The 24,206-nt window shown below is 40.3% G+C and overlaps 1 protein-coding gene across 1 annotated transcript; it reads right to left on the reverse strand.

Moving 5' to 3' along the window:
• Positions 1-1,639: 1,639 nt before the first annotated feature.
• Positions 1,640-23,093, reverse strand: LOC117371180 (leucine-rich repeat neuronal protein 1-like). Its single transcript, XM_033966805.2, has 2 exons — positions 23,016-23,093; positions 1,640-4,243 (listed from the first exon to the last, which is right to left on the reverse strand). The coding sequence occupies exon 2, from the start codon at positions 4,049-4,051 to the stop codon at positions 1,907-1,909; it is 2,145 nt and encodes a 714-aa protein (XP_033822696.1). The 5' UTR covers positions 4,052-4,243; positions 23,016-23,093; the 3' UTR covers positions 1,640-1,906.
• Between the last annotated feature and the right edge of the window lie 1,113 nt (positions 23,094-24,206).

The following is a 24,206-nucleotide window of genomic DNA, read 5'->3' on the forward strand; positions in this document are numbered from 1 at the left end:
CTAGTGCACCTTAATAAAAGAAAAAAAAACAAAACATTAAATTGTACGTCTAAATTTACACCTAAAATAAACAAAAGTCTTACTTCTATGAGAAAAACAAGAAAAATCCAAAAGTTTAGTTGATACAACATTACCTCACAGTCGCTAACACTCCTCATTAAACAAAGCGCTGTCAGCTTCACGGGAAAATCTCACCAACTCCGTTTCAGTCAGTGCACAAAAAACTGTTTCACAGAAGCAAAAGAAACATTCATTTCTACTTAATTAGCAAGAGGAGCCGCTGGGTCTGCTGTGAAATATGCACGCTAAAGCAACACAGGGGAACTTTTCTCACAATATGGCGGCTAAACGTTGAAATAATGGAGTTAATTTTGATGGGACAGCAATGACTTTTGTTTTGATCCGACACCGAGACCTAATATTAGGTCTAGAATTGCAATATTGATCTGATATCGATACTGCTGTGTTCTGTATAAAATGTATAAAATAAAAAATAAATAAAATAAAAAATAATACAAATAAAATAATGCAAATAATAAAATAATAAAAATTAATACAATTTGAAATAATGATAATAGATGCGGTGTAGGTGTAGGGCTAAATGTTCTCTTGTGCTCCTTAAACTGTGAGTGAAAAATATTTGCAAACCTATGCAGGGAAACCAAAATATGAATGAATTGGTTTAAAAACAGCATTTTTTGAGAATTTTTAAGAATGTGAATGAAGGCTTTTCGATATCAGATCAAATATTAATATCCTGGTATCAGTCCATCCATCACTAGTGCTGCATGGTTCATAGAAAAGTTTAACAAACAAATAAAACATAATGAAGGACAAATTATAAAGAGCAAAGCACAGACTGTATAAAGAAGTGGACTAAGTGAGTGTGATGTCACCCACAGTGTTTGGCTCCAGTCAAATGAAGCTCATCGCGGATAGAGCAGTTATAGGGGCCAATTTGGAGCTGAATTTCGACCGCGAGTATCATAGCAACCAAAGAGCCAATCCAGAGCCAGGCTGTTGAAGATAACGCCCCTTCCCACCCAGAGTCACTGGAGTGACCTCGGGAAAAGAAGCCGCCTGATTTTGTCTGTTATTAAAGTTCATATCTTGATTTAAGAACAAAATATCAAAATAAAATGCTAGGATCATGTAGAGCGGGTCTGACAGCAGCAGTTACAGAGAGACAGGCCAAAGTTTTTCAATAGAAAATGAATTGGAGCCAGAGTCAATGGAGCCAGAAGCGCACTCATGCTCACTTCCTGTTTGGAACACAACAGCTAGCAGGTTAGCTATGTCCATTTATATATACAGTCTATGAAGCAAAGACAAAAATGAGGGACAAAAACTGTGACAAAGAAAAAAAATAAAAAAAAATAAAAAAAAAGATCATAATAGGCCTTTTGAAACAATTGCCTTTGTAAGCTAAAGTATTACATATTCCAAATAAATGTAAAAAAACAGCTGGTGACTTCAAAGGACTATATATATATATATATATATATATATATATATATATATATATATATATATATATATATATATATATATATATATATATATATATATATATAAACAATTTAAAAAAACACCAAACAATCCCATTTATATCTAAGAGTAAAAGTTACATAATGTTGCTTTAGCATAGAGTCATTCAAACTTGCACCACAAAAACAGCAATATATAGCAATTATAAAGAATTACCGTAGGCTTAATACAGCTGCCATCTTGGAGAGTACAAAACACAAGAACGAAAGGCGATACGCTATACTAATAAAAAACCTGTCCTTGATTCCTCCGCCTTGAGTTAGCAAAGCAGGGAATACAAAAACATTAGCGACATGGACCTTTGCCTCAAAAAATGGCAAAAGTTGTGTCTTTTTGTGCTTTTTTTTTTGTTAGCATTTTACCACATGTAGTAGCTACGCGTGGTATCAACCGGAGAAGGCTTCCCGATCCCATCCGTGGCGTCTTTATCCGGGTCTGAATCCCACAAGTTGATAAGCGGCGGGTACAACTCATTCAAAGGAATCGAAGACGTTTTAAGCATATATTTCTTCAACGAGTGATGGTAGTTTTTCCTTCTCCACTTTTTCGCCGTGTAGACTGCGACTGTGGCTAGGCTAATGAACGCTAACGCCGTTACCATCACAGCTAGCACGGCTACGCTAGGATGCTGCTCTGAAATGTCCAAGGAGAAAGTGGGGCTTCTTGTCGTTACGTTTACGCAAGATTTGTGGGTTTGTAAGTGGATATTTGAAACAGTGAGACACACTTCGTACTCAGTAGCGGGTTGGAGATGCGTTAAATTGTACTCGTGGACGTCTACCGGTACTCTAGCTGTGTACGTAATGTGCGGATTATCGATTTTCATAGTAGCCGATGCCCATTTTAGATTTGAAGTCATAACGTTTGAGTTTACCTTCCACGAAACTAGAATTGAATGAGACTCTGTTTGTTTTACATAGATTTTCATAACTTGGGCACTTTCGATTAAGGTCCCATTCACTCGCATCGTAGTCACCTTCGTATCCGCGCCTTCAGTGTTTTGTGCCACACACGTATACCGCCCCGAGTCTTCCACTTGGACATGTGATAAATGTAAAGTCCCTTCGCTACTCACATGATAGCGTTCCGAATCGGTGTCTTGCGTTATCTTGTTTCCCAAAGGAGTTACCCAATAGATTTCCGGTTCAGGTTCACCCATAGCACGACAATCCAAGCTAACACTCATGCCTAGCTCTAGATTCAAATGGCTCGCAAAGGTGTCATGAGAAATTAACGGCAAACACTGCTCCGCTGCTTCAACTAATTTCAGGTCTCGTACTTTCTGACCTTTAAGTTCAGGTGGGGAGAAGCAAAGCATGGAAGCCGGCTCCATGAATCTAACTGTGGTGCGGTTTGAACTCATCCACTGAATAACGCAATCGCAACGTAGCGGGTTGCTGTGTATGCTAACTTCACGCAAATTTGGTAATGCGTCGATGCTACTCTGGTAAAGCCCGGTTAGAGCGTTGTGGTTTAGCATCAAGCTCTCCAAAGATGGTAGCTCTCGAAAGGCTTGCTTGTGAATGTACGATAACTTGGGGTTGTTGGTTGCTTCCAGTTTGGTGAATTCTGGAAGATTATCCAAAGCATAGCGATCAATAGAAACCAGCTCCATCATGTTGTTGATACTTAATTCCTTTAGATGCAACATGTTACGGAAATCTCCTTCTTGTAGTTTCTGAACGGGATTTTTGTTCAAGTCCAAGAACTTCAAATTGGGGACTTTTTGGAGCGCGAGTTGCGGGATTCGAACTAGCTTGTTGTCATAAAACGAAATACTTTCAAGGGTCTCCAAACCTATGAAGGCATCAGCTGGAACATCTGTAAGATCCATACCAGCCAAAACAAGACTCCGAAGACTTCCAAGAGGTTTGAAATTCATATCCAAAAGTCCAACTACAGGGTTTTCACCAATCATGAGTATTTCCAGGTTGGGTGTTTCTTCAAACCAGCGGCTATCTATAACATGTAGCTTGTTGGAATTCAGATGAAGCCTTAGCAAGTTGTGAAGACCGCCAAACGCATGGGCGGAGATGGAACTGATCTTATTGTGGTTGATGTACAACTCTTGAAGATTGGAGAGGTTTTTCAAGCAGAAATCTGGCAGTTCCGTGATCTGGTTTTCTTCCAAATGCAACGTCGTTAAGTGGTTCATGCTTCGAAGTCCGACCGCTTCCACTGTGCTGAAGTTGTTCTGTGAAAAGTCCAGCTCGGTCAGGTTAACCAACGCCTCCAGTTCTCCGTTCGTGTGTGAGATCAAGTTGCTTTGAAGGAGCAGCACTTGCGTATCTAGCGACAAGTTTACAGGTATTTTCATCAGCCTTAGATCGTTGCAATCTACAGTTATGGCCTCCTTGTAGGTTGACTGAGGAGTAAACCAAGGGCGAATTTCACAAACGCACAATCTTGGACATTCTTTGCCGTAAACTGGCGCCAAAAATGCCCAAAATAATCCGAGTTGAAGCCAGATTAGCGAAGGCCAAAACATGGTTCGGGACGCCATCTTGGTAGCTCTCTTGTAGCTTAGAAGAGAGCTTGTTTTACTTCAGGAAATCTTGCTCGCATTAGTAGCCGTATCTTCCCTGGGTATTGTTGGCACTTATGTAGGCGTTGATGAGCTCGAAAAGCATCTGGTCCAAGCTGTTCGGAGATAAGCTTTTGTTGTCTGGCGTCACACCTCAGTAGCGGATTACACCTGCAACAAACAGAGACAAAGATGAAACGTTAGAACAGTAACCAAAGAAAAAACAGGAACAAACAGGTTTTGTTTCCTGAAAATCTCCACAAAACAGAACATCGCACCGGCAGATTCATCTGAGGACACATTTAAAGGTGGACTATGGAACTTTTCTGGTGGAGGGTCTGTCACCTGCTTGTCTCCATGGAGATTTGCTTGGAATACTCCACATTATGGCATCAAAGGTCCTATAGTACACAAAACTGACTCTTGTGAGCTTTAAGCCGTGTTATAAAAAATATAAAACTTACCTGGAGTTGTGTTTTGCTTCATTCACACATTTGAGTAACACTTTATGTTCCACCTTGTGATGTCATGAAGTGATATTTTTTAAGTTAACAGCTCCCTTTACCTTTAGTTCAGTAGAGATTGGCAATTCCAGGGCTAAAATGATCCAAATGATTCTAGTGAAGGTGTGTGGAGTTTAAAAACACAGCGGAGCACTTCCTGTATCACCACATGATGACATCACAAGGTGGAACAGAGTGTTTGCAGTTTGAGAGAAGAACTCAGCTTAAATATATGGGGTTTGTGTGTTAAACATGTGTGAATGAAACAAAACACAACTCCAGGTCTGTTTTTGATGAGGAAACATTAGAACAAATCAGAAAATGCTGTAATATGGGACCTTTAAAGTCGTCTATCTCCATGGAGACAAGCAGGTGACCTCATCAGGCCAAATTACTGGTGCATACAATTCAATGACACATCATTGAATCAATATTAATTTTAATACTGTGTTGTTGAAAATGCCGGCAAAGTAATACCCCACCAGAAAAGTTCCATATTGCAGCTTTAAACAGTATATGTACTAGTTAATGGGTAAATGTTCTGTCAAATTCTATAGTCTGGGCAATGTTAAAACTGGATGTATAGATTGATACTATCACAAATATATTATAAAAGCAGCTCTTGGGGTCAACATGAGACCGCTGTGTACTGCCGGCATCTAATTCTATAACGTTTTATCCTCCGAGAATCAGAAAGTGCGCTGTTAGCATGTAAGTTGCTGACAAAAACGCATTGTAAACCCATTGCGAGGAATAATTAGGATTACAGGACCACTGCAAACTGTTTAAAATGAACTGTTTTTCACATTTTTAAAAGGAAATATCCGGTAGAGTGCCTTTAAACGCAAAGATATTAACCATAAATCAGGTCAAAACATCTGCTTTACATTGCACGTTTCTTTTTGTCCCAGAATGCACTGGTTTGAGCTTAAGTTTGCGCTTGTCACAGCTGCTTTTGTGCATCGAGCAGAGACTTTGAGCACTCAGCACAAACACAAACACAAAAGTAGGGCAAGATTTAAGAAAAATGCAGCCAGCAGAAAACCAGAGGCCTGAGCTGACAGAGGGTTGGATCGTTTTAGTTTGAAGTCAGCAAGTTGGATACGAGAAGTTATAGCCACTTTTGATGCCTTCTAGACGTTTTAATCAAGTTATTCACTGTGTTGTAAATAAATAAGCAGTAAATTGTCACATTAAAGAGCCTGTACTAGATGTGTTCCATGTATTTGAGCAAAACTGGTCTCGTCTCAGTTCAGATATATTGTGTACGCAGCTCTTTAGGTCCAACTAAGACCACTGTGTTCTGTCTGCATAGTTTTATTGGCTGAAAATCAGGACGTGTGCTGCTTTACTGCCACTGTAAACTCAAATTTTCGTCTCTAAGAGTTGTGAAACGCGTATCAGGCAAGTGAGGAATAACCATAAACTGTTTAAAGAAGTGGACTAAGTGAGTGTGACGTCTCCCACGGCGTTCAGCTCCAATCAAATGAAGCTCATCGAGGCTGGAGCAGTTACAGGGGAATTCTGAGAGTATCATAGCAACCAAAGAGCCAATCCAGAGCAAGGCTGCTGAAGGTAACTCTCCTTAGCACGCAACACTGTCAATCAAACCTGTTGCTAACACTAGCAGGAGCGCCCTCAGGGAAAGAATATTCGTATTAATGTTCATATTCTGATTTACAGACACAATAGTGAAATAAAAACCCCAGGGGCATGTAGAGCGGGTTAATATGAACATTTAAGACCAAAATGACAAGTCTGACAGCAGCAGTTACAGAGAGAGGGGACACAGTTTTCAATGTGAAGCGAATTAGAGCCAGGGTGGATGGAGCTGGAAGTGCGCCCATGATCACTTCCTATTTGCAAAGTGGCGGCTAGCAGGTTAGCTATGTCCATTTATATATACAGTCTGTGGAAATAACTTTGGACTTACTACAAAGTGTTTAAAATGAACTGTTTTTCACATTTTTTAAGACAGTGAAAACTGGTACAGTAGCTTTAAAGTATCACTGTGTAATATTCCTGTTGACGGGCAAAGCACCTGCACATTTCCACATAGATAAAACATTAAACTAAACTCTAGAACATTCTCTATGGGGTTTTGAAGTGATGATGTCACACACTGTATTTCTGACTTTGGAGTCTAACCAGCAACTTCACAGCTGATTTTTACTGTGAGTTCTTCCCTCAAACTGAAAACACTCTGTTCCACCTTGTGATGTCATCATGTGGTAATACAGGAAGTGCTCCACTGAGTTTTTAAACTCCACACACCTTCACTAGAATCATTTGGATAATTTCAGCCCTGGAATTGTTAATCTCTACTGAACTAAAGGTAAAAGGAGCTGTTAACATGAAAACTACCACTTCATGACATCACAAGGTGAACCAGAGCATTTTGAGCTTTGGAGATGTAGACAAATTAATAATAAAGTGTTACTCAAACATGTGTGAATGAAACAAAACACAGCTCCAGGTCTGTTTTTGAGGAGGGAACAACATTTTAACATGGATTAAAGCTACAAGAGTCAGTTTTGTGTAATATAGACCATCAGCAGTTTTGTCTATTTTCTATTTTATTTTGTATTGAATCAGCCTTGTATTACATCTCCAACATGTAAGCGTCACATGAACCATCTCGCACTCAGGAACCGGCCTCCTGCTGGTGTCCAGAGTCAGGACTAAACGTGGGGGATCAGCATCTCAGTTTTGTGCAGCTAAAACCTGGAACAATCTTCCTGAAGATGTGAGACAGGCCTCTACTGTGACAATGTTTAAATCCAGACTCCAAATGGTTCTGTTTAGCTGTGCATATGAATGAAAGAGTTTTATTCTGCCTCTTCTGTTTTAATGTTAATTTTATGATGATTATTTGTAATTATTTATGTTTTGATTTGTGTGATTTTAATGTCTTTCGTACTCTGTAAAGCACTTTGAATTACTTTGTGAACCAATTGTGCTTTACAAATAAACTTTCCTTGCCTTGTTTTGAGTAAATTACGTTCACGTTTAATGAAATGAACAGGAGCCGTTTCCTCTGCACTGCGTTTGTCTCTGAGTGTGTTGTCATGGAGCTCTGACTAAAATAGAAACTTTTGCAGAGCCACGTTTAGAGCCATCTCCACCAGACTTCAAAACAACCCGTTACTTTACATAATGGACCAAAGCTGCGTGTGTTTCCAAAGCTCACGTATGCGATTGTGTTTATTAACTCAACAACAAACATTTTTATCTGACATACAAAATCCTGCATAACCCCACTGTATCTCCAACTGTATCCAAGTGTGTAATGTTATTCAAATGCATAGGACCCATAAGGCGAGTTTATCTGTACAACACGAATGGTCCACAAAGTAATTCAAAGTGATTCACTGAGTAAGAAAGACATTAAAATAAGGCCAGGCAAGTGTATTTGTACAGTACAATATTTATATGTATAGTACATACACAAAGTACTTCAAAGTGCTTTACAGGATAAGAAAGACATTAAAATAACAATACAACAAATCAAAACATAAATAATCATCATAAAATGAACATTAAAAGAGAAGAGGCAGAATAAAACCCTTTCAGTCACATGCGCAGATAAACAGAACCATATGAGTCTGGATTTAAACATTGTCACATTGGCCTGTCTCACATCTTCAGGAAGAATGTCCCAGGTTTTAGGTGCACAAAACTCAAACACTGATTTCCCACGTTTAGTCTTGGTTTAATCTTGGTTTAGTCCTGGTTTAGTCCTGGTTTAGTCCTGGTTTAGTCCTGGTTTAGTCCTGGTTTAGTCCTGGTTTAGTCCTGGTTTAGTCCTGGTTTAGTCCCAGTTTAGCCCTGGCTTAGTCCTGCTTTGGTCCCGGTTTAGTCCCGGTTTAGTTCTGGTTTAGTCCCGGTTTAGCCCTGGTTTAGTCCTGGTTTAGCCCTGGTTTAGTTCTGGTTTAGTCCTGGTTTAGTCCCGGTTTAGTCCCGGTTTAGTCCCGGTTTAGTCCCGGTTTAGTCCTGGTTTAGCCCTGGTTTAGTCCTGGTTTAGTCCTGGTTTAGTCCCAGTTTAGCCCTGGTTTAGCCCCGGTTTAGTCCTGGTTTAGTCCCGGTTTAGTCCCGGTTTAGTCTTGGTTTAGTCCCAGTTTAGCCCTGGCTTAGTCCTGGTTTAGTCCCGGTTTAGCCCTGGTTTAGCCCTGGTTTAGTCCTGGTTTAGTCCTGGTTTAGTCCTGGTTTAGTCCTGGTTTAGCCCTGGCTTAGTCCTGGTTTAGTCCCGGTTTAGCCCTGGTTTAGCCCTGGTTTAGTCCTGGTTTAGCCCTGGTTTAGTCCTGGTTTAGTCCCGGTTTAGTCTTGGTTTAGTCCCAGTTTAGCCCTGGCTTAGTCCTGGTTTAGTCCCGGTTTAGCCCTGGTTTAGCCCTGGTTTAGTCCTGGTTTAGCCCTGGTTTAGTCCTGGTTTAGTCCTGGTTTAGTCTTGGTTTAGTCTTGGTTTAGTCTTGGTTTAGTCTTGGTTTAGTCCTGGTTTAGTCCTGGTTTAGTCCTGGTTTAGTTCTGGTTTAGTCCTGGTTTAGTCCCGGTTTAGCCCCGGTTTAGTCCAGGTTTAGTCCAGGTTTAGCCCTGGTTTAGTCCCAGTTTAGCCCTGGTTTAGTCCTGGTTTAGTCCCAGTTTAGTCCCGGTTTAGTCCCGGTTTAGTCCTGGTTTAGCCCTGGTTTAGTCCCAGTTTAGTCCCAGTTTAGTCCCGGTTTAGTCCTGGTTTAGTCCTGGTTTAGCCCTGGTTTAGTCCCAGTTTAGCCCTGGTTTAGTCCAGGTTTAGTCCTGGTTTAGTCCCAGTTTAGTCCCGGTTTAGTCCTGGTTTAGTCCTGGTTTAGCCCTGGTTTAGTCCCAGTTTAGCCCTGGTTTAGTCCAGGTTTAGTCCTGGTTTAGTCCCAGTTTAGTCCTGGTTTAGTCCTGGTTTAGTCCTAGTTTAGTCCTGGCTTAGTTCTTTGGCAACTAACACGTGGGACATTTAGTTTAACTATGTCCATTTACATACACAGTCTATGGGCTCTACATTGGTCTGTCACAATAAGAAAATTTGAAGTTCGATATATCGCTGAAGAAAATATAGACGATAAACGATACCATTAAAAAACATTTTGCCACTGGAACAATCTCTTTATAGCAGGGTTATCTCCCAAATATGAATCAATATGTACAGTTCTGTTAATTAATGCAAGAAAATAAGAAATAAATGAAACACTTAATGAGGCACAGAAGTGATTTATTCAACCTTCTACAGCTCACAGCTTCAGAAAAGTTCCCACTCGTCCAAAGAAAAAGTCCCACCATAAAAACTAACCCCCAAAATAACTGTTCAATTTTTCATGCACTGAACCATAAACCATAGTAGGGAAAAAAAATAAAATGATTAATGTGTTTCAGTTTCTTGATACATGGCGCCATTTTGAGGACTGCTGACCATTCATTTAAGATATAATATTTGCTTTAAAATGATAATTTCTATAGCAGCCATCCTAACTTTTTGTCATTCTGAAACCCATGGAAAGCTCGAGGAGTTAAAATGACTTGAATGACAATGGCTCTGACACAGCAGCACGCTAGCTAGCTCAGTGTCTCAAAACTAACAGTCACTTTTGTTAAACATAAAACATCAAATAAACAGTCTCTTAATCTATTCAAATTGATTAAACTAAAGAATACACAATTATTTTACACGTAGAATATTTCAGTTTGTTATTAATATTTATTATGCCTCAAAATTAGCATTAGCGTTAGCATTGAGACACAAACCTGTCTCTTTCTAAACACAAGTGTCTCTGCTGAAGTGTTTTATTTGTGTAGTGTTTAACATGTTGTCAGTGACGTCCACGCGCAGCTCCCTGTCCTCTGTCTGACCATAAACCCCTAACCTCTGACCCCTGACCCCTAACCCACCTGCAGCTCCCTGTCCACTGCCTGATCTTTCAATATTTATCCACTTTAGCGTGACTCAGTAAAAACCTCATAGAGATAAACCTGACCAGGAAGTAGTGACACTAACAGAGAGGTTGGGGGCGCTGTTGTGCACACAGACTATTCAGAACACTAATCTGAGCATCTTTGACTAGATGTGTTTTCTTGATAGATTATTTTCCTTGTTTCAAAATGTTTCTGACTTGGTTCATTAACATTGCATTTTTATTCCACGACAAACTGAGCAAATAAATAAAAATAAATAAATAAAAAGACATCATTGTAAAGTTATGTTATTGTAACTAGTCAGAAATGTGTTGAGACTAGGAATGGGACAATAAACAATAATATCGTTTATCGTGATAAAAGGGTTGACAATAATCATTCGGGGCCCCAGGGTCTTAGGGGCCCAAAATTGGACTCTCTTGTCCAATTTTTGTTAATTTGTATTACAGGGGGCCATGTGAGGCTTATTGTACCGGGCCTCCAATTTTCAGTCGACAGCCCTGCTCATCCATAGTATTCTCTGTTAAAGTTATAATTATTCATACCCATAACAACTTCAATCATTATCGTGATATAATCGTTAATCAATGTAGAGTGTGTCCTGCAGATGATGCTCAAGTGCTCAGAAAATATCACTTTTCACCTACCACAAGTGAAAATGAAAAGATGCTGCTGCTTGCTGCAGTAAAATCCCACTATATGAAGAGGCCCATGAAGTGTGCAGGACGTCAACGGACCTGCTGTTTCCATGGTATTAAGCCATTTAAGATCAATACTGCTCTTTGCAACTCACAAAATGTAAAAACAAGTCTATGTTGGCCTGTACAAAATACTTACAAAAATATAATGTAAGTCCTTTTAAATGTCTAACCTTGTTTTGTAGTCAACACAGCTAAAATCTATTGTTCTGAATTATATCTCTAGTCATTTTAAGACTAGATATTTTTACAGTGTAGGTGCATTGGGGGGTCCACCTGTCCTCTCTGACCTCTGACCTCTCCTGCTGGGCACATATGCTGCTCCCTCTGGTGGTGAAACGAGCAGAGGAGCCAAAAATAGTACCGACACTATAATCTGTGACACTCATGGATCATTATGTTAGAATTTGCTCATTTAAAAATCATAAAATTCATCTAAAACAACTTAATAAAAGAAACAAATCTACTGAGTTTCATGCTGCTCAATGGGAGCTGAGCGTGCTGTCAGCGCCCCCTATGGACAGCTGCACATCACAATAGAGCAGCACGGTTTTTAAATTTGTAACAAAATGACTACGCGATGCTGCCGATTAAGAAAATAAAACTGGAGAAGGAAGTGCGTACGTCACAGTGGGCATGTACCACTGGAGGTTAAACGGGGGCAGATCGGCAAAATGGCGTCTTGAAAATCGATTAAAGATGACTCAAACATGAATCACTCCAAATACAACTTCAGAGGCTCAATGAGAAGAAACGACTACAACATGGATAAAAGCCCTGAAAAGTCCATTTTGCAGAATAGGTCTGATTTAATAAAGACGGGGGCAGGTAATTGTGCTTTTGTTAATATGGAGATTTTTATGGCAGACCAAAAGCCAATTGAATTCTCTCAAGCAGGAGTTTTTCTACCTGATATGAGCCTGTTCTTTAATTCTGACTCTCTGCACAAAGTCCGTATGATGCTGCACACTGTTATGACCTGGTCTGGTGGATAGAATCTGTGCTAAACATTTATCACAGTTTTCCATCAGTTAAGAGGCAGTTAGTGGGAGAAACAGTTGAGAAGAAAAGTACAAAAATGCAGGAACAAAACAGAATGCCTCTACAAATTTCCGTGACGATTTAAAGAGAAGGAAGACATTTTTCTGACAGTTTAAAGGTCCTATATTACACAAAGTTCACTCTTTTGAGTTTTAAACCATGTTATAATTCTGTTTCCTCCTCAAAAACAGACCTGGAGTTGTGTTTTGTTTCATTCACACGTCTGAGTAACCCTTTATTATTAGTCTGTTACATCTACAAAGCTCAAAATGCTCTGTTCCACCTTGTGATGTCATGAAGTGGTAGTTTTCAAGTCAACAGCTCCTTTTACCTTTAATTCAGTAGAGATTGGGAATTCCAGGGTTAAAATTATTCAAATGACTCTAGTGAAGGTGTATTGAGTTTAAAAACACAGTGGAGCACTTCCTGTATCGCTACTCAATGACATCACAAGGTGGAATAGAGTGTTTTCTGTTTAAGAGAAGAAATCAGCCTAAATCTGGAGGGTTTGTGTGTTAAACATGAAACAAAATACAGCTCCAGGTCTGTTTGTGATGAAGAAACATTAGATCAGAAAACAAGTAATATGGCCCTTTAAACATTCAGTTGAGAAAAGATGTTGTGTTTTATTATGGTTGCTAAGTAACCATTATGGATTTACGTGTACGTGTGTCACATCTGCCATTTGTGTAAAAAAGAAAAAAATTAGGCAAGATTTTTAGTCAAATCTTAAATATAATGACGTTAACTTGGCGTTTTTGTGACAGGAGCAGTCGCACCTGTCATATGGACTTTAAGCTCCAGCCAAACTGACAGTGTTGTTACATGGATTAGAATTTCACACAAACTCTTCCCAGTTTGACTTAATCTGGCAGTTTTCCATGGCTGTGACAGGGATCTGCTCCGCCTTCCCCCAGCCTTCCCTCTGTCTCTGCCTCTGGGATTTACTCCACAGTACACCACAATCACCAGCTCCTCTTAAGGTCGTCAAAAGCACTGAAAGTCAGTGTCGAAACTAGATACTCATTTGAGCAGGTATTGATACTAAAAAAGTCACATTCACAGAGTAGAAATAAAGTGTTCCTGAGTATCTTTATAAAGATGTTGAGCTGAATCAGAACAAGTATAAGACACATAGACTAGTGTACACCTATGGACCACTATGAACCATCTCACACTCTGAGGACTTCAGGGATCGACCTCCTGCTGGTGCCCAGAGTGAGGACTAAACCAGGACTAAACCAGGACTAAACCAGGACTAAACCAGGACTAAACCAGGACTAAACCAGGACTAAACCAGGACTAAACCAAGACTAAACAAGGACTAAACCAGGACTAAACCAGGACTAAACCAGGACTAAACCAGGACTAAACCAGGACTAAATCATGACTCAATCAGGACTGAACAAGGACTAAACCAGAACTACACCAGGACTAAACCAGGACTGAACCAGGACCAAAAACCGGGACTACACCGGGACTAAACTGGGACTAAACCAGGACTAAGCTACCAGGACTACACCGGCACTATACTATACAAATAAACTTGCCTTGCCTTCCTTAGTATCAAAATTGAGTTTGAAATGTTAGTATCGTGACACCACAGTCTCTGTCTCTGCCTCTGGGATTCACTGATGCTCTCAGCAGGTTTAATGTGACACATGGGGCAGAACACACGTCTCAGGCTCATATCAGGAAATGCACCACAATCACCAGCTCCTGCTTCACATCAGATGAGGAAATGGAATAATTAGCTTGTCTGAAACATGCTAACAGACTTCCTGAATGTAATATAGAGAAATCTGAAGACAACCAGATACAAGGATGCTAACGGCCCCGTCTCCTCCAACTCCAAGATAATTAAACATAACCTCATTGTAACTAATGTTGTCATGTGAGTGAAGATGAGTGTGTGTGTCAGAGCCAACACTGCTCCTAAAATACATGTCATTCTATGAATTAGTGTTTCCAAACTGTGGTGTCCTCTGCAGGTGTGGATTTATTAAAGAAGACACGCTGTGCTTGTGTCTCTATAGTTCCCATCTGTTACACCTGGGGATCATTATGTTATAATTTGCACATTTTAAATCACAATATTCATCTAAAACTTAATAAAAGATACATGTCCGCTGACTGCCACGGTAGAAAACCCAACGGGAGCTGACGTCGCCCCTAAATGTCATAACAACGAAGAGCCTGCAGGTCACACTTATCGAGCAGCCCATTTTTTTCATTTGTTCCAAAATGACTATGCGACGCTGCCGAATCCTAGAGTATCACTGATTAAGAAAATGAAACTGGAGAAGTAAGTGTGTACGTCACAGTGAGCGTGTACGTCACAGTGTGTGGGTACCAGTGGAGGTTAAACTGGGGTCGATCGGCAAAATGGAATCTTGAAAATAAGAGATTAAAGATTACTCAAACATGAATCACTCCAAATACAACATCAGGTGAGTTAATGGTGACAAACAACTAGAAGATTTTGCAGAACAGGTCTGATTTACAGCAATTCTTGTCCCTCAGGATGAGCTCATCAGGTAAAAGGGGGCGTGGTCTGGCAGAAGCTCTCAGAAGAGTTAGGATCGTTCTATGTAACAGAGAAGAACTAGAAAAGTGCCCCATTGTGTGAAAAATCTGAGGAAACTGGCTGTGCAATAACTGTGGATTCTTCTTTCTCCTGAGGTTAATATAAATCCTCATAAAACACTGCACCAGACCTGGACTAAACCAGGACTAAACCAGGACTAAACCAGGACTAACCCAGGACTAACCCAGGACTAAACCAGGACTAAACCAGGACTAAACCAGGACTAAACCAGGACTAAACCAGGACTAAACCAGGTCGAACCCAGGACTAAACCAGGACTAGGTCTAACCCAAAACTTACGCAGGACTAAACCAAGATCACGTCTAAACCAGGACTACATCCAGGCCTAAACTGAGACCAGGTCTAAACCTACTTTAATGCTGACAACATACACTGCAGTTTTGGAGGGGTTCTGTGGTCTAGTTTTCACATTTGCTTTAAAGGACACGTAGTAAACATTCTTTTGCCTTTAAAACATCTGCATCTGGAAAACACAATAAACTCCACTTGTGTTTCTAATGAGCCATTTAGAGGTTGAGCTCCCTCTGCTGTCAGAAACTGGAATACAATGAACAATGAAACGTAAAGTCCCATTCCCCAAAAATGCTTTGCTAACACAGCCATGCGTTTGCTGTGAACACAATTTGACTGCAGAATTTTTGGCCTTAAAAACATCATAGGAGAATTCTGGGGTTTTATCTATGATGCAACAAAACTGCAAACTTGGCATTTTAAGTGCTCCAGGTATGTTTGTGATGAGGGACAGCAGTATAACATGGTTGAAAGCTCAAAAAAGTCAATTTTTTATAATGTCTGGAGTTTTGTCTATAATGCAACAAAACTGGCAAAATGCAAATGAAGCTCAAAAAGGTCAATTTTGAATAATCGTCTACCACATCAAAAGGACAGAATGTTCACTCTGCCTTATACTGTATACCTCAGACAGTTACTATGATGAATCCAGTGGTCATAATAAAGTGGCCGATCTCTGTCCTGTCGGTTGGTGTGTATTGACGTTCTTATGTAACACTGCAGCTGTTTGGCTCAGAGAGGGTTTGTGTTGTGCTCACATTAGTATTCACACGACTCGTCACATCACTCGGACACTCACTCGGGCTGTGGAGCTGATGAGGAACCACAACACACTCCACACACTGCAGAGAACGAGGAGACGAGTGCGGCAGGAATCGAACTCGCAAATTTAAGGACCAGCATCTCCTCCATAAACGACAGAATCTCCTCTTATTCTAAGATGCTAAATCTGTAGTTTCGATCTGTACAAACATGTTCTGAAATGTGATTCTTGCGTTAGTTTGTCAGTTCATATTTCAGTGTTTTTGATCATTCTTCTGGACGTGTTTAAAATGTGAAGTCTGAACAGAATCCCAACATTAAAATACGTCAGAAAAATGGTGACTCAATATTTTTTCTCAAATCGTTGTATATAGCTATATCCATAAAGTAAAAATCACTTAAATTCAGAATAAATAAGTTAAAAATGCACTTTGGTTCAAATAGGATTTCCCCACCTGCTTGTTTTAATGAAAAGTGTTATTGCTTTGCCTAGAATGCACCACAGTATGGCATTAAACATATCAATCTCCATGGAGACAAGCAGGCAAAAACAGCAGGCCAAGTTACAGGTGGAGAGTAGGTCTTTTTTTTTTTTTTTTTTTCTTCGTTTGTTAGTTTTTTGTTTAATTTTTAGTTTTTGGTCTTTAAAACTCCTGCAATTGAATACATGTTAAACTTAAAGGTGCATTGTCACTTTTCTGATGGTGATTTGCCACGTGTTTGTCGTCATGGAGATGTTATTGGCCTCTCCATGGAAAATGTTAAGTTTAATGCCATACTGTGGAATATTAAGGATAAAAACAAAAGAAAACAACAACAAAACAGAACAGTACATTTTGCCACCCTCATGTTTTCACCTTAAAGACGTTGTACCCACCTAGCATGACGGCAAAACTCTGCTCTAGCCTGTGGAAGTTGTAAAAAGTGCTTATAAACTCATCATGGTGAATACTTCGGACGTTCTGAATGCATAAGGTAAGTGAGGAGTAACTTTGGACCACTGCAAACTGTTTAAAATGAACTAGCTCTGTATTGTTTTTCCACAGTACAGCGCCTTTAAAGAACCAGCTGCGAGTGAGTGATGTCCTCCACTGTAAAGCCATGCTGTGGGTTATTTCCCTGTACGACTGGCTGTGGACCACATCATTTTTCTTCATATACGGCGCTGTTCATGTTTCATCAATCCCTCCGAGTGCTTCAATCTGAAAATCCAATATGGACGCCACTCAAATATCGACTCATCGTCCTCGGCTCAATGAAAACAAAACACAGCTCAGACTCAGCGGCGTGTCGTGTAAACGTGTCCTGACGTGATGCAAAGAGACCGTGACCTTTCCAGTCCTGATGGGTTTACAAAAAGCTCTTAGTTCTCATTCGCTGGGAGCCTGTCAGTCAAACTAGCTGTACTGAAGTCGTATTGAATCAGACGTGTTCTGCAAAATGGACTGTTCAGATCTTTAACCATGTCGACTCTTTGTTGTGATGATGTTTGCGGCGACGTCAGCTCCCATTGGGCACCGCAGTTTTCTAACACAGAAGTCAGCGGGTTTGTTTCTTTTATTAAGTCGTTTTAGATGAATATTGTGATTTAAAATGTGTAAATTCTAACATAATGATCCACAGAGTCAGAGATGAGAACTATAGAGACACAAGCGTAATAGGGCTGATTTAAGTCTATTTATTCAAGACTTTAGCTTCTTGTTATATGCAAAGACTTTTCCTCTTCACAAGTTTTATATTTAGTAGAGAAAACAAGATCATTTAGTTTTAGCTTCCAATAGTTAATTGTTATAACAACAGTGGATATTTGACTGAGGGATAGATATTTCTTAAAGCCACTGTACCTGATTTTTACCATCTTAAAAACATGAAAAACAGAACTAGCTCATTTAACCTCCTGAGACCTGGTGTCCTCATCTGTGGACAACACATTTTGGGTTGTTTAGGCCACAGTGCAAATTTTTAGAAGAACAGCAACAAGAACATGTTCAATTTTGAATATTTCTAGGAGTTTAGAATATTTATTTATTTATTCATTTATTTTTATTTTTTATCTATTTTTATTTGATTTGATTTTTTTATGGTTTTTAAATATTTCTTTTATTTGATTTGATTTTTTAAAATTGTATTTTCATTATTTTTTTTAATTTTCATTTATTTTTATTTTATTTTTGTATTTATGTTTTATTTGATTTTATATTTTTGTATTTTTATTTGTTTTATTATTTTTTATTGTATTTTAATTTTTATTGATTGATTTATTTTTATTTTATTTTTATTTAAAGGCACATGTCTTCCTGCTCCTGTCAGCAGCACAAATGAGACACATTGATCCTAGAGGCACAATTGTTTCTCATTTTGTTTTTTACAATGCATGTGTTCAAGCTCTTAATAGTTTTTGCAAATAAAGTCCTGCAAGAGCTCGGGTCTCAGGAGGTTAAACAGTTTGCAGTGGACCAAAGTTACTCCACACTGACATTATGCATTCAGAACATCCTAATTAATTCACCATGATGAGTTTATAAACACTTTTCACAACTCTCAGAGACCAGAGTAAAGATTAAACAGTTAGTAATTAATTATAACATGTACTTCCTGATTATCGGACAATAAAATGCTTTCTAATTAGATGCAGACAGAACACAGTGGACTTATTTTGACCTCAAGAGCTGCTTATACAATATCTCTGACTCTTGTGAGATTTATGTCATGTTATAATGTTGTTACGTCCTCAAAAACAGACCTGGAGTTGTGTTTTGTTTTGTTCAACATTAGAAACAACATTAGAACAGATCAGAAAATAGTGTAACATGGGTCCTTTAAATACATGGGAATAATCTGGTACTTGTCCTTTAAGTTCTGTTTGGACAATGGCTCCCACTCACTTTCCTCAGACTCGTCACAGATTCCTCACGGTGGTTCCCCTTTGACCTTTGACCTCTCCTCTCTGCATCTGCCCCTGCTGAGATCATAACAGCTCTAATGATCATTAGCGAGTGTTTTTAAGCCAGATGTCATCCCAGAAGCTCTCACTGAAGCTGGGACTGAAGCATATGGAGCGGAACGATTTGAGGAAAATATCTGACGAGCGTTTTGTGACTGTGATTCGATTTGCAATTTGTGTTTCAGTAATAAAGTTTTGCTCAAAGTTTTATTTTAAAAACATCCAGAAGAATTCACCAAAAGGGAGGACATCTGATACACAGGGAGGACATCTGACACACAAATGTCCCTGTGTAAATGTATTTGAAAAACAGAGATCCTTTGAAAACTCAAGTATCTACATCAAAATGAAACTAAACTGGGACTAAACCAGGGCAAAACCAGGACTAAACCAGGACTAAAACAGGACTAAACCAGGACTAACCAGGGCTAAACCAGGACTAAACCAGGGCAAAACCAGGACTAAACCAGGACTAAAACAGGACTAAACCAGGACTAACCAGGGCTAAACCAGGACTAAACCAGGGCAAAACCAGGACTAAACCAGGACTAAAACAGGACTAAACCAGGGCAAAACCAGGACTAAACCAGGACTAAAACAGGACTAAACCAGGACTAACCAGGGCTAAACCAGGACTAAACCAGGACTAAACCAGGGCAAAACCAGGACTAAACCAGGACTAAACCAGGACTAAAACAGGACTAAAACAGGACTAAACCAGGACTAAACCAGGGCAAAACCAGGACTAAACCAGGACTAAAACAGGAATAAACCAGGGCAAAACCAGGACTAAAACAGGACTAAAACAGGACTAAACCAGGACTAAACCAGGACTAAAACAGGACTAAACCAGGACTAAAACAGGACTAAACCAGGACTAAACCAGGACTAAACCAGGACTAAACCAGGACTAAAACAGGACTAAACCAGGACTAAAACTGGATTAAACCAGGACTAAAACAGGACTAAACCAGGACTAAAACAGGACTAAAACAGGACTAAACCAGGACTAAACCAGGACTAAAACAGGACTAAACCAGGATTAAAACAGGACTAAACCTGGAATAAACCAGGAATAAAACAGGACTAAACCAGGACTAAACCAGGACTAAACCAGGACTAAACCAGGACTAAACCAGGACTAAACCAGGACTAAAACAGGACTAAACCAGGATTAAAACAGGACTAAACCAGGACTAAACCAGGACTAAACCAGGACTAAACCAGGTCACGATACTAAAATTTCAAACTTGATTTTGATACTAAAGAATAGACTCAATTTTTCCATAGATCTGACCATTAACTTTAACTCCATTGTGATAACCATGTTTATTTCCATACTGTGGAATAATTAAGGCAAAACAGTCATATCTCCATGGAAACAAGCAGGTGGCAGATGCTCCATCAGAAAAGTTACGCAGTGCACTTTTAAAAGGTAGTACTTTTGCTTTATATTCCCATGTGTCCTTATATCTGTGTAATCCTTCAGACATCCAGGTACATTATAACAGAGACCAGAAAATTGTGTAATTTAGGCCCTTTAAAGGTACACTATGTAACTTTTCTGGTGGGTTGGGGATGGTATGGGGTTGCCTGGGATATTCCACTGTATGTTATTAACTTTTTCTATATATAATTTCAGTTACATGTGTTTTATTGCTCAAAAACCCATGATAAAACTAGTCTATGTGTCTTATACTTGTTCTGATTCAGCCCAAGATCATTCTAAAGACATTCAGGAAAGGTTCATTTCTGTCCTGTGAATGTGACTTTTTTTTAGTATCGATACCTGGGAAAAAGGAGCATCTACTTTCAACATTAGCTTTAGCATAGATTAGCATCTGACTTTCGATACTTTTGACAGTTCCAACCCGGACTAGAGTAAACCAAGGCAAGGACTAAACCACTAAACGTCTGAAGATGATGAAGAGTTTGGTTCTGTCAGATGATCGACGGCAGCACCTCGTCTTATTGATTCTGACTCAAATGACCCTCTACATCAATATCAACACAATAAAACCCCCGTCTGAGACCACACCAGCCACGCACGCCATGTGGAGATGGAGATAAATTGTGAGATAAATTATCGTTAACTCAAAACCTAGTTCACGTTACTACTTTCTGAAGCATTATTTTTACTATGAAACTTGCGTGGATCACTACAGGCTGACTTGGAAATTCAGCAAAATGGACTTTTCAGATCTTTTAATGATCTTTGTTGTAGTCGTTTCTTCTCATTGAATTCAGCAGCGTTGCGTTGTCATTTTGGTACAAATGAAAAAAGTGCTGCTCGCTAACTGTGATGTGCAGCTATCCATATGTTATTGATTCGCCTGGACTGTTCCACAATATGGCATTAAACGTAAAAAAGGTGACACCATCAGATCTAAACCTATGGAGAGGAATGCACATTTTTCAAGGATTTTGAGGAATAACAACTATAAGTGAATAATTACTTTAATGTCAAAGTGTGGATCACTTCAGGCAAAGCAATAAGGAGACAAGCAGGAGGTGGACCCTTCACCAAAAAGTTACATAGTGCCTCTTTAACACGTGAAATAATGTAAAGGATTAAAGAGGCCATATAAGCTTTTTTGTGATGTATGTGAGATGTTAACAGACTAAAGTGTTACTCAAACATGTGTGAATGAAACAAAATACAACTCCAGGTCTGTTTTTGAGGAGAGAACAACATTATAACATGACTTAAAGCTACAAGAGTCAGTTTTGTGTAATGTAAGAGCTTTAAAATGTAAAACTAAACTTAAAAGTGTGAATAAAAAAATGTATTTGGTGAATGGATGGATGTATATAATCTGTCTCTTCTTATGAAAAAGTACTTTAGGATAAACAGGCCTGTTTTATTTACCTTTTTCTGTCTTGTATGTATTAAATGTTTCTATAGCTGACCTGAATCGTCCTGTTACTTCATATTTTGGCTGAAATAAAAAAAAAAAAAACATTTAAAGGTCCATATTACGCTGTTTTCTGATCTGTTCTACTGTTGTTTCCTCATCACAAACAGACCTGGAGTTGTGTTTTGTTTCATTCACACATGTTTAACACACAAACCCTGCATATTTAGGCTGAGTTCTTCTCTCAAACTGAAAACACTCTGTTCCACCTTGTGATGTCATCATGTGGTAATGCAGAAAGTGCTCCACTGTGTTTTTAAACTCCACACACCTTCACTAGAATCATTTGGATCATTTCAACCCTGGAATTGCCAATCTCTACTGAACTAAAGGTAAAAGGAGCTGTTAATGTGAAAACTACCACTTCATGACATCACAAGGTGGAACAGAGTGTCCATTTTGTGTAATATAGGACGTTTTTAGACCACGTGTCCCTCGTCCCTCAGTAACAGGTGGTGTTGTACTGCAGCAGTGAGACAAAGGTGACCCCCACAATGGATCCACCAACTTCTTTTCTTTTGTGTGCGCTCCATTTGGAAACAGCTGCCTTTGCACTGACCCCTACTACTACTACTAATACTACTGCTGCTGCTACTACCACTACTACAACTACTAATGCTACATCATTTATCTTGCAGTTTAGACCTTTACGCACAGAGACACCAGTGCTCCTGAATACAAATGCACATGCTGCCCGTGCTGTGGATCCATGTTGATTCCTTGCAGCACGTTTGTCTTGTGTACAAACACCATTAGGCACGTTTCCTCTTAAATTATCAATATTATCGACGTAACAAAGACGCACAACGCAGTTTTCCAGAGGTGACCGGTGGTAACGGTCCATAGCCTTCGTTTATGGCTCATGTATGTATATATATATATTTTGGTTACTATGCTATCCATGCGTAAATATAAGTTTAAAGTAAAACCAAAACGCAGCAGTTCATAGATAACACAAAGGCAAGAGGATGCAGTGCTGTTTGGCTGGATATAGTAACATTTTGGGGGTTTTACTTAAGATATTTTGCATGTTTTGTTCACTCTTGGTGCAAATTGCAAGCCTCGCTTCAAAATCAAAGCATGCGTAACGTGCGTAATTGTCCTCCGCACTGCTAAAGCGCGTTCGTAAAGGATCTATGCACTTTTTGCACGAGTAAAAACAAAAAAATCTCCGGTGTAGTGCAGCTTACGTGGGGAAATCGGTATTCTACAAAGATGGGGACGTTAAACAAACAGAGCAGCTCGTGTCTTACCTCCAAATAACCGCGTCCCGGAGCCAAAGCGCAGGATTCTCCGGTGAAACGGTCACTGCAGCCCCGGGGAAGGAGCGCGAGGGAGCCGTGTCATAGTGTACGAGGTCCCGGGTCTGGAGGAGAGAAGAGGAGAGATGGAGGAGAGGAAGAGGAGGAGAGGAGAGGAGGAGAGACGCTGCGCACGAGCGAGCAGCTGCCTCCGCTCTGGCGCAAGTGGAGAGAGGGATTCTGATGGAGAAAGGGATGGGTGGAGGGAGGGAGAGGACAGGAGGAGGGACAGTGAGAGAGACGGAGAGGCAAAGAGGGAGGGAGCGGGGTGTAACAGAGAGAGAGAAGTGGAGAAAGAGAGGGAGGGAAGAGAGGAAACGGGGGGTAATGAGGGGAAGGAGAGAGAGGGAGGGATGGGAGAGCGAGAGGAGGGACAGAGAAAGAAAGAGATGGAGAGGCAAAGAGGGAGGGAGCGCGGTGTAACAAAGAGAGTGAAGTGAAGAAAGAGAGGGAGGGGGAGAGAGGAAACAGGGGGTAAGGAGGGGAAGGAGAGAGAGCGGGTGGATGGACGGAGGGAGAGAGGGAAAGGACGAGGTACAGAGGGAGAGACGGAAAAGGAGAGAGATAGAGAGGCAAAGAGGGATGGAGTGGGGTATGAGAGAGAGAGAGAGGGGCGGGAAAGAGAGGGAGGGAGAAAGAGGAAAGGGGGGAAGAAGAGGAAGGAGAGAGCAAGGGATGGGTGGAGGGAGGGAGAGGAGAGAAGAGGACAGGAGGAGGGAGAGAGAAGGAGAGAGATGGAGAGGCAAAGAGGGACGGAGTGGGGTATAAGAGAGCGAGAGCAAAGCGGGTAAAGAGACGGGGGGAGAGAGAGGAAAGAGGGGGAGGAAGGGGAAGGAGAGGGAGTGGACGGAGGGAGGAAGAGGGACAGATGGAGAGACAGAGAAGGAGAAAGATAGAGGCAAAGAGGGAGGGCGAGGGGCATAAGAGAGAGAGAGGAAAGACGGTGTAAGAAGAAGGAGAGAGATGGCGGTGCATGGAGGGAGGGGTGAATTGAGAAAGAGTGGGAGGAGGTAGGTCGGGAGAGAGAATGAAAGAAGAGAGAGGGAGAAAAAGACAGAGACCGAGAAAAGGAGAGAAAGAGGAAGAGAAAGAGAGGCAGAAAAGGCGGGTGGGAAGCGAGGGAATGAGGGCGAGGCAAGAGGA

Source organism: Periophthalmus magnuspinnatus, chromosome 5 (assembly GCF_009829125.3).
Source record: "Periophthalmus magnuspinnatus isolate fPerMag1 chromosome 5, fPerMag1.2.pri, whole genome shotgun sequence".
NCBI classification, from domain to species: Eukaryota; Metazoa; Chordata; class Actinopteri; order Gobiiformes; family Gobiidae; genus Periophthalmus; species Periophthalmus magnuspinnatus.

Coding starts and splice junctions, on each gene's coding strand:
- LOC117371180 (XM_033966805.2), bottom strand. CDS start 4,051: ATGGCGTCCCGAACCATGTTTTGGCCTTCGCTAATCTGGCTTCAACTC.